This window comes from Podarcis cretensis, assembly GCF_951804945.1.
Source record: "Podarcis cretensis genome assembly, chromosome: 14".
NCBI classification, from domain to species: Eukaryota; Metazoa; Chordata; class Lepidosauria; order Squamata; family Lacertidae; genus Podarcis; species Podarcis cretensis.
Window position 1 is genome coordinate 40,891,939 of NC_137183.1, and position 17,832 is coordinate 40,909,770.

A 17,832-nucleotide genomic window follows, 5' to 3' on the forward strand; every position below is an offset into this window, starting at 1 on the left:
CTTCCGGGTCATGTGGCCAGCATGACCAAACTGCTTCTGGTGAACCAGAGCAGTGCACGGAAACGCCATTTACCTTCCCGCTGGAGCGGTCCCTATTTATCTACTTTAACTTTGACGTGCTTTTGAACTGCTAGGTTGGCAGGAGTGGGGACTGAGCAATGGGAGCTCACCCCGTCGCGGGGATTCGAACCGCCGACCTTCTGATCGGCAAGTCCTAGGCTCTGTGCTTTAACCCACAGTGCCACCAGCATCCACTTAAAGTGGTATACAAGTGCTTTAAATGCACAGTGTGGACACGGCCATACAACCAGGGTTGTAGCCAGAATGTCTTCATAATCTCCCCTGAGGCGTCTTTATGCATAGTGAATTATTCCCTCGATCTCATCAAACTTACTTACACAGCTGAGATTTCGTGTTATGGCGCAAACCTCTATATTTTGGGGGAAGAACTTGCTGTTGTATGGATGCGTCAATCCAGCACAAACCTGGAGATGGGTGTAGGGTTGGGAAGAAGAGAAAGAGGGGGAAAAACTTTATACAGATGCGTTGCTTATTTCATGGCTGCTTTGCTATTGAAAAGGTTACGGGGGGGGGCAGGCAGATGGTTTCGTAAATTTGACTCACATGCGGATTTTCAGCTTGGTAGCTGAGTGTGAGAGTTTGAACAGACTCTTCAAGCTCGTTGATCAAAACTTTTGTTTCCAAGAAATAATGCTTCTCCTTTTTGTTCAGAGTGAAGGTTTCTTGGATGAGAAAGCTTTGTGGGATGGGCAGTTTAAACGGGTGCCTGGGATGTAAATAAAAGAAGTAAGGAACTTTCAGTTGAAACACAGAAGATGGGAAACCTCACTCTGAATTGCCTTCGGTTCAAGCTGCTACAATGCAATAACGCCCTATGTAAATATTACAGTGTTTCCCAGTAAATATATTATCATGTCACATTGGTTCAGTTAATAAAGTGCATCATTGTCTAATCTGGATTATTTTAACAGTAGCATAACCTTCTGGTTGCCTCTAAACCAGTGCTTAGAATTGCAAGGGAAGAGGGCAAAGAAAGTCAGGATAGGGTTGTCCAAACAAAAAAAGCTTTTAAAAAGGTAAAGGGACCCTTGACCATTAGGTCCAGTTGCAGACGACTCTGGGGTTGTGGCGCTCATCTTGCTTTACTGGCCGAGGGAGCCGGCGTACAGCTTCCGGGTCATGTGGCCAGCATGACTAAGCCGCTTCTGGCGAACCAGAGGAGCACACGGAAATGCCGTTTACCTTCCCGCAGGAGCGGTACCTATTTATCTACTTGCACTTTGACGTGCTTTCGAACTGCTAGGTTGGCAGGAACAGGGACCAAGAAACGAGAGCTCACCCCGCTGTGGGGATTCGAACTGCCAACCTTCTGATCGGCAAGCCCTAGGCTCTGTGGACATTACACTTAAAGCATCTGCCTAATATAAATGAGAGGGAGTTCCAGAGAGCAGGTGCTGTCACACTGAAGGAGCAATTCCTTGCAAGTATATATTTGCATTGATGTTTACTTTGTTGATTGAGAGAGGCGAAATATCTCTTTGTTTTCTTTACCCAAATGGATAATACGAATGGAGCAGGATGGGTGAGAATTAAAGTACCTGAACAGGACAGTCCCACGTTTTTGGTAGAGCATTTTCTCTTTCTTGACTTCTTCTATCTGCGCCTCAAACTGCAGCACAAGCGGGGGCGGGGTCTTGTGATCCGTCCACAAAACCTGCACAGAAATGTTTGCCTTCCTAGGCTGTGACCAAGAAATCAAATTCAGGCACAGGCACAGAAGAGAGAAAAGTATGCATAAAATGCTGCAAAAAGTGGGCAGTAAAATGCCACTTTGAACCCACCAAGTTTTTGAACATGCAAGTAAAGATAGGAATACAATTACAAAAAATATAATGATACAGTGCTCATCTATCCATGATGATCCCTGTAGATCAAACTGACGTGACAAACAATAACTACAGAGGGTTGGGGTTCTGGCACATTGCCATTTTGCTTCAGGCAGCGAAACAGGATAGCCCACCTGTGATAGAAAGTTGGCAATCACATATGTTGTTAGGGCATCCTCTGGATCTCAGATTAAGGATGTCAGCTATCCAGACCACCAGCATAATCCAAGTGAGTTCCCATCTGCACTACACATGCAAGGCACTAGGTTACCACTTTAAACAGCCATGGTTTTCCCCCAAAGAATCCTGGGAACTGTAGTTTATTAAGGAGGCCGAGTTCTCCCAGACCTAGAATTTCTAGAGTGCTTTAACGGTCAGTTCCTCTTCCCAGGGAACTGTGGAATTGCAGCTCTCTGAGGGGAATAGGGGTCTCCTAATAATTCTCAGCACCCATAGCAAATTAGGATTTGCCTGCATTTTAGTGTGCATTTCTATTCACACATACATTTTGTATGCAATTTTGCCAAATACACTTTTTTTGTGTTTTGCAAACTGCCCCTTACAATGCATTTTAATGCTATTTTCGCTCACACGCATAACTATGCACACTTTTTATATACATTATTTAACTGGAGAACATCACAAAATTCAGAGATGTGTGAATTTTGAAGGATGGCTGTGTTTCGCTTTGCACATTGCTTTGGGCAATGCGAATATGGTAGATTCACATTGAAATGAAACCCCCCCCCATCCTTATGAGAAAGGAAGGCAAATTTCAAACCACGGCTTTATCTACACCATACATAATTTTTTGCTCATTTGTCATGTCTCTTATTCGTGCTCTAAACAAAAATGCCCCAATAACAGTAAACAGCCTATAGATCTGACCATCTTACCACCTCCAGGTGAAAGTATGCCATCGTCATATTGAGTTCTTGCTTTGCAGACTTTATACAGAAATGGAAAAACTTTGTCTTTTCGTTATTTTCCAGGCGAATCTCATTCTTTATGAGCTGGTTCCACAGAGAGACCACTTCACTCTGGCTGTGCAGAAACCCGCTTGCAAAGTAGTTGACTGTAGATGCCTGAAAATTTAGAATGATGGTTTTGGGTTCTTCTAAGGTTTCTTCTACTAAAGTACAAACAACAGATTGCTGCATTGCAGGCAGCTGGTCTCGATGACCCTCATGATCCCTTCTAACTCTACAATTCGATGATTCTACCATATCTGATATTTATGAGCTGTGGACCAAATAAACTAAACTGGGGCTAGTACGATCCCATTTCCAACCTCTCATGGCCATGGAATACAAACATCAGCAGATGAAGAAAAAGCATTAGGACAAAGGCAGGGTTGACATGGGAACTAACCTGCAAGTAGGTGGCGGTTGGCGTGTGGATCAGAATTCTCCCTTCCTTCTTGTCATCTCTGTCCTTGCAGAAGACCTCCACAAATAGGCCCTTGACCACAAAGGCCTTCCCAGCAGTTAATTCAATGGTTGCTAAATAAGCCGAATGCTGGGGCTGGTGTAGCTTGTGAGCGGCAAACAGGTACAGCCAGGGTGTGTCCATGTTGAACGTACCTTACAAAGAATGGAAAGCTGCATCTGTTAATGCTATTCAGTTCAAATCAACGGTGTCTAGATATCAGGCCATCACAAAATGCTTATCAGTGTGAAAGTAACATCAACAGGAGTTAACTCAGGCCCAAATAAAACTGCAACATAAACCTAAACGGCCAATTTCCCCTAGTAGTTCACTACCTGTCCTTTGAAAAAAAGAATGATCATTCCTCATTTAATAAATGTTTAGTTGTACAGTGGTACCTCGGGTTAAGAACTTAATTCGTTCTGGAGGTCTGTTCTTAACCTGAAACTGTTCTTAACCTGAGGCACCACTTTAGCTAATCGGGCCTCCTGCTGCTGCACCGCCGCTACACGATTTCTGTTCTCATCCTGAAGCAAAGTTCTTAACCCGAGGTACTATTTCTGGGTTAGCGGAGTCTGTAACCTGAAGCGCATGTAACCCGAGGTACCACTGTATCTGTTGCTGAGTCCCCCTGAACAGATCTCACCTTTACCTGCCCCACAATTTACATATTATAGGATGTCAGGTGTAGGGCAGATGAGCATGGCTTGTCTGACATGCAGTTGTGACCTGGGGAGATCACTTTGGTGCTGCTAATGCAGTTTTTTTACTTCACCCCTGCAGGCACACTCCATTGTCTCTTGAGAAGATGAATGCCAACAACTAACTCTCCCTCCCTCCCTCCCTCCCTCCCTCCCTCCCTCCCTCCCTCCCTCTCTTTGTGTGTGTGTGTGTGTGTGTGTCTACACAGAATATATACCTTTCTTCAAATGTTCAGAAGCGGCTGCTTTTCTGTTCAGAGCATGCAGAGTATGTTTGCCAATGCCTCTGTTATTATTGTGAGCCGATTCCAACATCTGTTGTTGGAAAAGCAGACTACAAATATTAAAACCAAATATGAAAACAAGCCTTGTGTGGTGTGTGTGTGTGGTGTGTGTGTGTGTGTGTGTGTGTGTGTGCATACCTTCCCATTTCTTCAGAGAATGCCTTGATGTCTCTTTCCACTGCAGCCCCACCACAAAAGGGATGCGGTTGTTATAGTGCACTTTGAAGTGGGTGCTTATTTCCGTGGAACTCTGTATGGAACAGGAGTGCTGGAGCTGAGTTCTGTAATCCACTTGCTTTTCGGGCACTTGAATGGTGAACTGGGGGACAAAAAAAGGGGGCCTGCGCTTCATACGACAGAAGAGAGACTACCGGCAGTTCAAAGTAAAGCTGCGTAATCATGGTATACACAATAGCGGTGAACTGGGTGGCAGAATCCAAACAGATGTGACCAGAAAACACCATCGCTTACAACAAAATCTAAACAGAATCCAAACAGATGTGACCAGAAAACACCATCGCTTACAACAAAATCTAAACCATGCTGAAAGGAGAGCCATAGATAATCTCAGAAACAACCCAGACATTATAATTAAAGAAGCGGACAAAGGTGGAGCTGTCGTCATCATGAACAAAACTGACTACATTCAGGAGGCTCACAGACAACTTTCCAATACCGCCTTTTACATAAAATTGGACTCAGACCCCACACAAGAATACAAAAAAGAACTGAACAAGATTGTTAAGGAGCTACCCCCACACATCCAAGAACAGATCCTCACAAACACACCAACAGAACCTCGACCAGGAACTTTCTATCTTCTACCTAAAATACACAAACCAGGAAATCCAGGACGCCCCATCATTTCAGGTATTGGCACTATTACAGTGGGTGTCTCCGGTTATATGGACTCTGTTCTGAAACCATATGCCATCAGTGCTCCCAGCTATGTACGTGACACCACAGATTTTCTGAGGAAAATACAATCTTTTAATAATCTTCCCAACAATACTATACTAGCTACTATGGATGTGGAATCTCTGTATACCAACATCCCACACAACGATGGTTTACAAGCTATAAGGAACACCATTTCAGATAAAACCACAGCGGACTTTGCTACCAAACTCTGCCAATTTGTCCTTACCCACAACAACTTCAAATTCGGTGATGACCTGTTCCTTCAGATCAGCGGCACAGCAATGGGCACCCGCATGGCCCCACAGTATGCCAACATCTTCATGGTGGATTTAGAACAACGTTTCCTAAACTCCTACCCACTCAAACCTCTCTTGTACCTGCGATACATTGACGATATTTTTATCATCTGGACACATGGTCAACAGACCCTGGACACCTTCCACCAGAAATTCAATGATTTTCACCCCACAATCAACCTAACTATGAATCAATCTATGCAAGAAATACATTTTTTGGACACTACTATAAAAATACAGGATGGGCGCATAGACACCACCTTATACCGTAAACCAACTGACCGACAAACATATCTACATGCCTCTAGCTACTATCCCAAACATACCAAACAGTCCATTGTATATAGCCAGGCACTACGTTACAGCCGCATCTGCTCCAATTCTACAGAGATTCTCACCTAAGAGATCTACAGCAAACCTTTTTAGAACTAAAATACCCAGCAGATGAAGTTAGACAACAGATCAACAGAGCCAGACTGATACCCAGAGAGAACTTGCTGCAAGACAGACCCAAAAAAGAAAATAACAGAACACCTCTAGTCATCACATACAGCTCCCAAGTTAAAACAGTACAACGCATCATCAGAGATCTACAACCTCTCCTGGACAACGACAGTTCCCTTTCTCAAGATCTGGGAGGAAGACCTTTCATTGCCTACAGACAGCCACCCAATCTTAAACAACTCCTAACCCACAATAATACTACAACCAGACTTAACACGGACACTGGCACCAGAGCCTGCAATAAACCCAGATGCCAACTTTGCTGCCACATACACCCGGACAACACCATTACTGGCCCCAACAACATCACACATACCATCTCGGGACTATTTAATTGCTCATCGTCTAACATTGTGTATGCCATCAAATGCCAACAGTGTCCTTCAGCTCTCTATATTGGACAAACAGGCCAAACCTTACGCCAAAGAATAAACGGACATAAATCCGACATCAGGAACCACAAGACAGAGAAACCAGTAGGAGAACACTTCAATCTCCCAGGACATTCTATACAAGATCTCAAAGTAGCTGTTCTATTACAAAGGAATTTCAGAAATAGACTGGAAAGAGAAGCTGCTGAATTGCAACTTATCACCAAACTTAAAACCATGGAGAGACCTGGTTTGAACAAAGACATTGGATTCTTATCTCATTATACATGACAAAGTCATTTTTCACCTTCTCACCCCTTGCTTTTTCCTGTAAGACCTATTGCAGTCATTAAGAGTCGTCAACAGGCTCATCACAGCTATCTGCCAATCACCCTATCCCACCACCCTTCTGAGTAATACCCCTCCCCACCTTCTCACTATATAGAAGGGTCTGGTGACTTCTGTTTCAGTGTATCTGAAGAAGTGTGCATGCACACGAAAGCTCATACCAAGAACTAACTTTGTTGGTCTTTAAGGTGCTACTGGAAGCAATTTTTTTATTTTGTTTTGACTATGGCAGACCAACACGGCTACCTATCTGTAACTGGGTGGCATTGTTCATCTGGCTTCCCAATGCTGATTGCTGAGAGCCAGCCAGGCACTCCCAGCGACATTCCTGCACTGTGCCAAGCTCCCCACTGCCTCCCCACTCCCCACAACTGGCAATGATGGTTTCCATGGGGAACTAGGAGAGCAACGCTGCCCCTTGCCCTGCCCATGCCAGCATGGTCTACTGGGACCATCTTCTAGAAAACATTAAGCATTTTACCATTGTACTGTTGAGAGTGTATTAACTTATAGTCTCTGTGTGTGGTTTGGGAGCTGCACAGTCAGGGAAAAAACAAATGCTGTCCAAGGTTGTAAAGACTGCGGAGAAAATAGTTGGGTGCACTCTTCCCACCTTAGATCAATTCTATGCTTCCAGGTGCCATAAGAAAGCTGCAGAGATAGTGCAGGATAGTGCGCACCCCGGAAATGATCTCTTTCAGCTTCTGCCTTCTGGAAGAAGGTACAGGGTTATAAAGACTAAGACTAGCAGCCTGAGAAACAGTTTCTATCCAAATGCAATTTTGGTTTTAAATGCAGTGTAAGGTAGTCTCTATGTGAGTATATTGTATTCAATTATGGGGTATCAGAGTTTCTAGGGGCTAACCAGGTTGGGATAGCTGGGATAGCAGGCTTCTTGGTTTTTGAATGTCTGATGCAGATTTTTTCAATTTTGTTGTTCTGTATGGGACAATGACAATAAAGATGATTGTAAAGTATTAAGGGGACCAGACATGATATCCTGACATCACATGTGCAACGTCCTGGCAATGTCCTGAGCAGGACATTGGCAGCAGGGGGGAGGGGTTTGCACTAAAAAATCATTGAAGGAACCCCAAGAGCCTCGGCCCCCAGGAATTCGTGCACATAACTGGGAGACCCTCCATATTCCCTTCCCAGAGCTACAATTCCTAGTTACCTGGAAGAGGGGTTGACTGTTAAACTACTTGGGATATTGTTAGTTACAGGTAGGTAGCCGTGTTGGTCTGCCGTAGTTGAAACAAAATAAAAAAATTCGTTCCAGTAGCACCTTAGAGACCAACTAAGTTTGTTATTGGTATGAGCTTTCGTGTGCATGAAGTGTGCATGGATATTGTAGTTCTATGAGGGAAACAGGGGTGTCTTCTAACAACTCTCAGCACCCTTAACAAACGCCAGCTCCCAACCTCCCAGGACTCTTTGGGGGAAGCCATGACTGTTCAAAGTGAGATAATAGTTGTTGAAACAGATGGTGTGGATGCGACCTTTGAAGAGAATATCTGAACAAGAGGACTTATTTCCCACCAGCTACAGAGACTTCTCCATCATCTTTATAGGTTTTCACTGAGGTGCAATTCCTTAGTCATCATCTCAACTGCTGCAACACCACTGGGTCTTTTACTTTTACCTCCATGAAATAGCTAGTCAGAGCTGGATGAGAACTATTTGTAAATGTCTGGCTGACTATCACTCTTCGCTTGTTGTTGATTTCGTCCCAGTGTTTTCCATAGTTCAGCTCTAGTCGGGAATGCAGGCGAGAGACAGTTTCTTCGTGACGTAGATCGACCTGTGGAAAAACAACTTGGGTTTTATAATTGGTATTAAATAATTACTACATTCCTTATAGCAGCCTGCTCGTGTCCTAAAATCTTCAGCAGTGATGGGCTTCTCAATGACACACTGCCAGGAATGGACGGAGGAATCTAAATCAGCCCCGTTTCATTCAGATTCGTGTTCAAATCCTAGCATTCATTCCACCCTGTTTTGTGCAGATATTTTTGAAAGAATGCACAAAAAGTTCGCATTTAAGCTGTATATTTTATTATGTGCATTAAGCCACGCATTCTCCCCAAATTCCTATTTTGCAATGCTTTTCAGTGCATTGTTTTTATAACACACATTTAGCACACATTTAAACTATAAAATACCTATTTTTGTGGGCACTTTTTGTACACCGAAGCTGCATTGAAATATATGGATGATGGGGAGTTATGTTGTGATCTGCAAGCTAGTGCGAGACAGTCAAATTGGAATGGTCTGCCTCAAAAAGCAAATTTCACCTCCATCCCCAACTTTAACAGCTACCCATAGCTGGGGGATGCACATTGTGGAGTGACCTGTACTGTCACATCTCTTACACAATGCCCACATCCTAACCTAGAGCCAACTCCACCCCACTTTTCAGCATCAGGTAAAAGCAGATCTCTGGGGCAGCTGCTAAGTTGTAGAATTCCTTTCCCACAAGAGTGCATCTTGCATCTTCATTATTTAGTTTCCATGAGGAAGAAATCTGGATTCAGCACCATTGCTCAGGATTCATAATTATTCTGATAAATCAGGGGTCAGCAAACTTGTTCAGCAGGGGGCTGGTCCACTGTCCCTCAGACTTTGTGGGGTGCTGGACTATATTTTTTTTGGGGGGGGGTTGAACGAATTCCTATGCCCCACAAATAGCCCAGAGATGCATTTTAAATAAAAGCACACATTCTATTCATGTAAAAACACCAGGCAGCCTCCACAAATAACCCAGAGATGCATTTTAAATAAAAGGACACATTTTACTCATGTAAAAGCACAGTGATTCCTGGACCATCTGTGGACCAGATTTAGAAGGGGATTGGGCCGGATCCAGCCTCCGGGCCTTAGTTTGCCTACTCATGCGGTAAATGAACTAAATGCTTTACCTTGTGGTTGTAGGCTAGAATCTGAGTGCAATAGAATTCATGCTCCAAATCTAGCCTGTAGGCATCCTTTGGGACATTCTCCACTTTCAACCTCTGGCCCGTGGTACATTCATGCTGAAGGCTTTTTGCAGCTCCTGCTCCAGGTAAAACGCAAATGTATATACAGAGATATTTACTAAATGACATTATTCTGTTTTCACAGCACTCAGGGGCAGTCACTGCTAATAGGGAAGGCAGATCTACGCTCACACCTCATGAGGGATGTGTGACTCTGTCCATTCTGGTTTCTTACAGCTTCTCATGTTTCCAGCCTTAAGTTCAGTTCTCCACATAGGTTTGTGAAAATTTATCACGATTCTAATGAAAAGTTCTCCTGATATACACATTTCTATGTGCAATCTTTCCTAATTTACCCTTTTTTTTTGCAAACAAATTCCCCTTACACAATGCATTTTTGCATGTGATTTTCAGTAATACATGCATTTTATGCATGGCTTACCCCCAGCATATGAATTTTTGTACACATTACCTGCTTGGAGAATTGCATTGCAAAATTCAGAGAAGTGCAATTTTTGAAAGGTGGCTGCATTCTGGTTTGTGAAATCATTTTGGAAAGTGCAAATTAAGTAAGTTCACCTTTAAGTGTGGACTGAATCAAATTTCTTCCCCATCCCTATACCTTGCATTAAGAACAAAACAGCCCTGCCGGATTAAATGAAGGCTTTATCTAGTCCGGCATCCCATTTCCCACAGTAGCCAATCAGATCCTTCTGCACGAGAGCAAAGAACAACACTGACAAAGGCAATAAAGCTCAACTTTGTTTTTGTATTAGTACAGTATAAGAACTGAGTACCAAACAATCCATATTTAATTCTCAGGGCGCTGGACCAGATGTCCCCTCGCTGTTGCAGAAGAGCAATGATGTGAGATCCAAGAACCCCTGGAATGTGGGTTTCTCCCTCCAGTGAATACTGCTTCAGGTTATCATCAGCTTTCTTCTCCATACACACTAAAGAAACAATAGAAACAGTACCATCAATTGATACCACTGGGAGATCAGATACCTGCGGAAATGGCTCACCAGGTGGGACAGAGTTGCTGCGCCAGTTTCCTGGCGGGTGGGAGGGGGTGGGGAAGGCCGTGAAGTGCAAATGGACAGCAGGAGCACCAGACTAGCTCTGCTAGTGCATTTGCACCACCCCTTCCCCTCCTAATAAACAACAATAACCCACCTGCAGGAAAGCAAGCATAGCAAAAAACACGTGTCCAGCATGACCATCAACGCCAGGAAAAAGGACTAGTGGGCACAGCCCCACTCCCTGGTCAGGTGTTCAATGAACTTGTGAGATGCTCATAATACCCTCACCGCATCTGTAGGAACTTGATCGTCTAGTGTGGTACTTTGGAACTCCCTGCCTTTTGATATCAGGCAGGCACTCTCACTGTATTCTTTTCAGCGCCTGCTGAAGATATTATTATTTAGACAAGCCTACTCCGATGTTGGGACGCAGGTGGCGCTGTGGGTTAAAGCCTCAGCGCCTAGGGCTTGCCGATCGAAAGGTCGGTGGTTCGAATCCCTGCGGCGGGGTGCGCTCCCGCTGCTCGGTCCCAGCGCCTGCCAACCTAGCAGTTCGAAAGCACCTCCGGGTGCAAGTAGATAAATAGGGACCGCTTACCAGCGGGAAGGTAAACGGCGTTTCCGTGTGCGGCTCTGGCTCTGGCTCTGGCCAGAGCAGCGATGTCACGCTGGCCACGTGACCCGGAAGTGTCTCCGGACAGCGCTGGCCCCTGGCCTCTTAAGTGAGATGGGCGCACAACCCCAGAGTCTGTCAAGACTGGCCCGTACGGGCAGGGGTACCTTTACCATTACCTTTACTCCGATGTTTGGATGTGGGTGGTGCTGTGGGTTTAACCACAGAACCTAGGACTTGCCGATCAGAAGGTTGGCGGTTCGAATCACGTGACAGGGTGAGCTCCTGTTGCTCAGTCCCTGCTCCTGCCAACCTAGCAGTTCAAAAGCACATCAAAGTGCAAGTAGATAGATAGGTACCGCCCCGGCGGGAAGTTAAACGGTGTTTCCGTGCGCTGCTCTGGTTTGCCAGAAGCGGTTTAGTCATGCTGGCCACATGACCCGGAAGCTGTACGCCAGCTACCTCGGCAATAAAGCGAGATGAGCGCCGCACCCCAGAGTTGGCCGTGACTGGACCTAATGGTCAGGGGTCCCTTTACCTTTACCTTTACCTTTACTCAGATGTTTAGAAAGCTAGTATGAGTTTTCATTTGTTTTAGTCTATTCTGTTTTGGTTTTTAACTTTCCAGATGTTTTAAATTATGGTTGTGAGTTGTTGTTTTTTAAGGGATAATTTTATTGCTTTATCTTTCCCATAAACTGCTTTGAGGTTTATCCTACAATCGAGCAGTATATACCTTTTATTAAATAAAACAAACAGACACACACCTCTTATATGCACCGACCTGAAAGGAAAGCCGAGTCCTTCAGCAGATTAATCAAGGATAGTGAAAATGCCATCTTCTTCCCAGGCTGTTTCGTGAGATTTCCCGAAAGAACTATGGGGCTCCCATCTCTCAGCAACTTTGCTTCCAGGTGGCTTGTGTACCTCTGCTCTGCAGCTGCCGTGTGCAGATCTGCCCTTCCCTGCAAAAACCACACCCAATAGGGCATCCTTAAACAGAAAATGTAAGGACATAAGAAGTGCTCAGATGGAGCAATGCAAAGGCCCACCTAATCATAGAAGCATAGAATTGTAGAGTCGGAAGGAGTTTAAGGAATATTTGAAAAAAAAAAGTTAATATTTAAATTTTAGAATAGCTTTGGAAGTGGATATAGGCTGTAGGGTTAGAAGTAGAAGATTGGGTATTTTAAAATAGTATTATTTGTAAGTGATAAAATGTGAAGTTATTTAAGTGTGATTTAAAAAAAGAAAAAGATAGTTAGAAATTATGATACATATAAACTGCTAAAGATGAAGTAAAATGAAAATCAGATAGGTGGGACTTGGGGAAGTCCACTTAACAATGCTTAGAAAAATAAGGATATGATAAGAATTGGTTTGTATTGTTTGTCTTTTCTGTTTGTGTTTTTTATTTGTGTTATAAAATGAATAAAAAAATTTTTGGGGGGAAAAAAGAATTGTAGAGTCGGAAGGAACCCTGAGGATCATCTAACCAGCCCTCCGGCAATGCAGGAATATCTAGCTGTCTCATTCAGGGATCGAACCTGCAACCTTGGGGTTATCAGCACCATGTTCTAACCAACCAAGTTTAGTCCATCATCCTGTTCTCACAGTGGCCAACAAGATGCCTCTGCGAAGCCTGAAAGCGGAACTTGAGTGCAATAGCAGTCTTCCTACGTGAGATTCCCAGAAACTGGCATTCAAAGGCATGCCACCTTTTGTGAGTGGAGAGAGAACATAGCCAATGGTAAGCAATAGCTGTGGGATACATTATAGACCTTGGGACGCGGGTGGCGCTGTGGGTTAAACCACAGAGCCTAGGGCTTGCCGATCAGAAGGTCGGCGGTTCGAATCCCCGTGACGGAGTGAGCTCCCATTGCTCGGTCCCTGCTCCTGCCAACCTAGCAGTTCAAAAGCATGCCAAAAAAGTGCAAGTAGATAAATAGGTACCACTCCAGCGGGAAGGTAAACGGCATTTCTGTGTGCTGCTCTGGTTTGCCAGAAGCGGCTTAGTCATGCTGGCCACATGACCCGGAAGCTGTACGCCAGCTCCCTCGGCCAGTAAAGAGAGATGAGCACTGCAACCCAGAGTCGGTCACGACTGGACCTAATGGTCAGGGGTCCCTTTACCTTTACATTATAGACCTTAGGAAGGATGTTGCACAATCAAGGCAGACAGCTCTCTGCTCTGGTGAGCAGCTTATCATCTTGTTCCTTTGCCCATGCCATGCTGTGCTCACAATATCCTTGGTTGCAAGAGCACGCTTACCTTGATGTAGTAGATGTTATCATCATCAACTATCAGCTCCAGATGCCCCACACGCGAATTTCTAGAGGATTCAATGTTTCCTGATAGATACAGAAGGAAGTGTATGTGATTTTTATTTGCTGATTTGCCCATTGATAACTGGCGTGGTGTAGTGGTTAGAGTGTTGGACTAGGACCTGAAAAACCAGGGTTCAAATCCTTACTTGGCCCAGTATACCTGAAGGAGCGTCTCCACCCCCATCATTCAGCCCGGACACTGTGGTCCAGCTCTGAGGGCTTTCTGACGGTTCTCTTACTGCAAAAAGTGAGGTTGCAGGGGGGAACCAGGCAGAGGGCTTTCTTGGTAGTGGAACCCACCCTGTGGAACACCCTCCCATCAGACGTCAAGGAAATAAACAACTACCTGATTTCTAGAAGACATCTGAAGGCAGCCCTGTTTAGGGAAAACAAAATAAAAAAATTCCTTCCAGTAGCACCTTAAAGGCCAACTAAGTTAGTTCTTGGTATGAGCTTTCGTGTGCATGCACGTATCTGAAGAAGTGTGCACGCACACGAAAGCTCATACCAAGAACTAACTTAGTTGGTCTTTAAGGTGCTACTGGAAGGAATTTTTTTATTTTGTTTTGACTATGGCAGACCAACACGGCTACCTATCTGTAACTGTTTAGGGAAGTTTTTAATGACTGGTGTTTTAATGTATTTTGAATCTTTTGCTAAAAGCCGCCCAGAGTGACTGGGGAAACCCAGTTAGATGGGCGGGGTATAAATAAATTATTATTACAGTGGTACCTCGGGTTAAGAACTTAATTCGTTCTGGAGGTCCGTTCTTAACCTGAAACTGTTCTTAACCTGAGGTACCACTTTAGCTAGTGGGGCCTCCCACTGCCGCCACACAATTTCTGTTCTCATCCTGAGGTAAAGTTCTTAGCCTGAGGTACTATTTCTGGGTTAGCAGAGTCTGTAACCTAACCTGAGGTACCACTGTATTATTATTATTATTATTATTATTATTAGTAGTAGTAGTAGTAGTAGTAGTATTCAGCCATGAAGCTCATGAGGGGACCTTGGGGCAATCATAGTCTCTCGGCCTAGCCTACCTCACAGTGCTGTCATGGGGATAAAATGGAGAGGATTAAGAACCACACATCCCACCTTGAGCAACATGGAGGAAAGGGGGGATAGATTAGAAATGTAATAATAAACGAATAAATAAAATAATCCACATGAATGAGAGCTGGCATAGTTGCAGGGTACTTTGGGTCCTAGTCACACATTTACCATGGATGTATGGTGTGCTTCTGGTTACATAAAACACAAACGCACAAACACACCCACCCACCATTCATTAACCACAGTAGTCCTATCTGTAAAACAGGAATAAACGGTAGATTATCTAACAGTATTTAACAAATTCTGCAGAATGAGTGAAAGGAAAATTTCACGGGATGTGTCAAATCTCAGGTATCATCAGGTGACGGACATTTATGTGAGGACATTATGGAGGGAATATCAGTGCATGAGCCTGTGCTAATTATAATATCCAAGGTACAATTCATGATCTCTACTCCTAGTGAGCGACCTAAGCCTTACATATACCTCTCTCACAATGGGCGAGACAACACATTTTAAATGGAAATCAACAGCCTTTGAAGGGGTGGTGGTGGGAATCTTACCATTCACTTGCATTTTTTTCTTGGGGTGGACAAATTCAATTCTGAATTTCTTTTGAGGGATATTCAAATGGAAGTTAATAGCAATCTCCCTTTTCAACTCTGATTTTGGAGTCCCTATAAAGAAATGCAGGCCAGCTTCACTTGGGATCAAGGAACCTTTCTGGGAAGAAAAAGAAGAATTACAATTACCATTGCTGCTCTTACTAGTAACACCTGCAGTAGAACTGTTGGGAGTTGGGGACATGGGCAGTTCTTGCACACCTGTGGCTAACTTTCTCTTTCTGGCTTATATAGAGGAGGGGTGAGGAATCTGTGGCCCTCCAGATGGCTAACTTAAGCCCATTAATTCCAATGAGTTTATTCTGAGTAGAACTTAGTCAGATACAGCTCACTGTCTGGTCATTCCAGATATTGTTCGGGCCCTTTTTATGTATGGAGGGGAATACTGTATCTGTATTATGGGAAGGAAACAATGCATTGGTGATGTGCGCGCATCAGCTTTGTTGAGACAAAATGTGCCTGGTTAAGTGGAGCCTATGGTGGTGGTGGGGAGAGGTGAGGGGTGCTGCCCTCCCCAAGGTTATGGGGCTCCAGAGAAGGAGAAAGGTCAGGCACCTGATCCGCTATTAATTCAAGCTGGGGTTTGTCAAATAATTTTCCCTAAGGAATTAGAAATTGCCAATTTTATCTGCAGGAGTTTCAGAAAGATTCATTGTCGAAGCAAACTTTCCCCCGGTAGTTGTGTGTATGGTGTGGTTGCAATTGTTTTGTATGTGATTTTGTAAACTTGCATTAGTATAATATAGAGATACCATTTGGATATATTTGGATCCGTTTGTGGTGTAAACTAACTTTGGTCTGATCCAGCAGGCTGCGTCTTAACTCCTTATGCTCCTTGCCCATGTTACGGCGTTAGCAAAAGGATTGTGCTCTTTGTGATACAATCATAGAACACAGTATATACAGAGGCTATCATATGAAGCTGTAGTTATGATAGGTAGGTAGCATTGCCATATTTCAAACAGTGAAAATCCGGACGGAAAAGTTGTTGAGCTTTCTTGGGCAAAAGTACAAATTTTTTTTTGCCGTTTTTGAGCTAATTTTTATTAAAAATTGGCAAAAACAGCACTGCTGCCATGGGCTGCCATGTGTCTGGATTTTACCGGACATTTGCCTGATTTTCGCCCAGACACTGCTAGATACAGTTGGATTCCGGATATGTCTGGGAAATCCTGGATGTATGGCAACCCTGTAGGTAGGCATCTTTCTAATAGTCTCATGCAAACATATGGGTGGTTGTTTTAGTAATTTGTTGTGCTGAGGTCCAGCTTTGAGGGCTTTCTGGCAATTCCTTCCCTGCAAGAAGTGAGGTTACAGGGAACCAGGCAGAGGGCCTTCTCGGTAGTGGCGCCTGCCCTGTGGAACGCCCTCCCACCAGATGTCAAGGCAATAAACAACTATTTTACTTTTAAAAGACAACTGAAGGTGGCCCTGTTTAGGGAAGTTTTTAATGTCTGACGCTGCATTGTTTTTAATATTCGGTTGGAAGCTACCCAGAGTGGCTGGGGAAACCCAGCCAGATGGGCTGGGTATAAATAATAAATTATTATATTATTATTATGTAGTTGGGATTTATTTATAAATAGCACTTTCCTTTCAAGTTCTATGGTGCTTTATATTGTAGCTTTATGATCAGGACCGCTATGGGAAGGGGGCGATGTCCCCTGCCTCTACTCCCCTCCCCCACTTTTCCAGTTCTCAAGGACACAGGCCCCCCTTCTCTGCAATTACCACTACAATCTGCCCCATCTCATCGCACCAGTGAAAACATGTGCCGGCCCTCGCAGCCTGATCATTGCATGTAGAAGGAATGAGTAATACATATCCAGATTGAAGGGCAGTGTCTGAACCTGAGAAATATAATTATATGCAGCTTTCATTAAGTACTGGTACAGGCTTCGGTCTTGCTTCTTTAACGTTATGGCAAATTTTGCTGGTCTGGGAAACGGAAGAATGAAACCGCTGGTCTCATCGTCAGGGGTAGAGATCTCGGAGCACAGTTGCCAGCCCAATGCCTTCGACACTGGTTGAAAGAGGGGGGTGGGAAAGGGGGGTGGGTAAAAGGAAGAGACTAGTTCATCTGGTGAATCCAAGAAAGGAGAAAGGCTGCTTTTAGGAAACTGCATTGTCAACCAATCAGTCATTTAATAATAATAATAATAATAATAATAATAATAATAATAATAATTCATTTTATTTATATCTCGCCCTCCCCTCTGAGCCGAAGCAGGGCTCAGAGAGGCTAACAACAATAAAAGTAACTCAGCATTCTAAAATCAATTCATTTTAAAATCAATTCAAATCAAATTAATGGCAACCATTGGGCTAGAGTTCTGTGAGGATTTCCAAAGGAGGGGGTCAGACTGTGCCTTGGCCAAAGGCCTGGTGGAACAGCTCTGTCTTGCAGGCCCTGTGGAAAGATGTCAAGTCCCTCATTTAAATCATTTCACATTTA

At 44.0% G+C, this 17,832-nt stretch overlaps 1 protein-coding gene and 1 long non-coding RNA gene across 2 annotated transcripts in view; one reads left to right on the forward strand and one right to left on the reverse strand.

Moving 5' to 3' along the window:
• The window catches only part of LOC307202404 (uncharacterized protein), an 85,357-nt gene that overhangs the window by 50,415 nt on the left and 17,110 nt on the right, over positions 1–17,832 (reverse strand). The window contains exons 13-25 of the mRNA XM_079952291.1: positions 17,228–17,400; positions 15,318–15,477; positions 13,646–13,725; positions 12,158–12,338; positions 10,536–10,691; positions 9,682–9,815; positions 8,406–8,564; positions 4,459–4,639; positions 3,279–3,490; positions 2,804–2,992; positions 1,620–1,762; positions 625–787; positions 399–485 (exon numbers count right to left, since the gene is read on the reverse strand). Of these exons, the coding sequence (XP_079808417.1) occupies positions 399–485; positions 625–787; positions 1,620–1,762; positions 2,804–2,992; positions 3,279–3,490; positions 4,459–4,639; positions 8,406–8,564; positions 9,682–9,815; positions 10,536–10,691; positions 12,158–12,338; positions 13,646–13,725; positions 15,318–15,477; positions 17,228–17,400 (2,018 nt within the window). The remainder of the gene's footprint in view (positions 1–398; positions 486–624; positions 788–1,619; positions 1,763–2,803; positions 2,993–3,278; positions 3,491–4,458; positions 4,640–8,405; positions 8,565–9,681; positions 9,816–10,535; positions 10,692–12,157; positions 12,339–13,645; positions 13,726–15,317; positions 15,478–17,227; positions 17,401–17,832) is intronic.
• Positions 14,261–17,832, forward strand: part of LOC307202487 — a 235,113-nt gene continuing 231,541 nt past the window's right edge. The window contains exon 1 of the long non-coding RNA XR_013832908.1: positions 14,261–14,306. This is a non-coding gene — a long non-coding RNA (uncharacterized lncRNA). The remainder of the gene's footprint in view (positions 14,307–17,832) is intronic.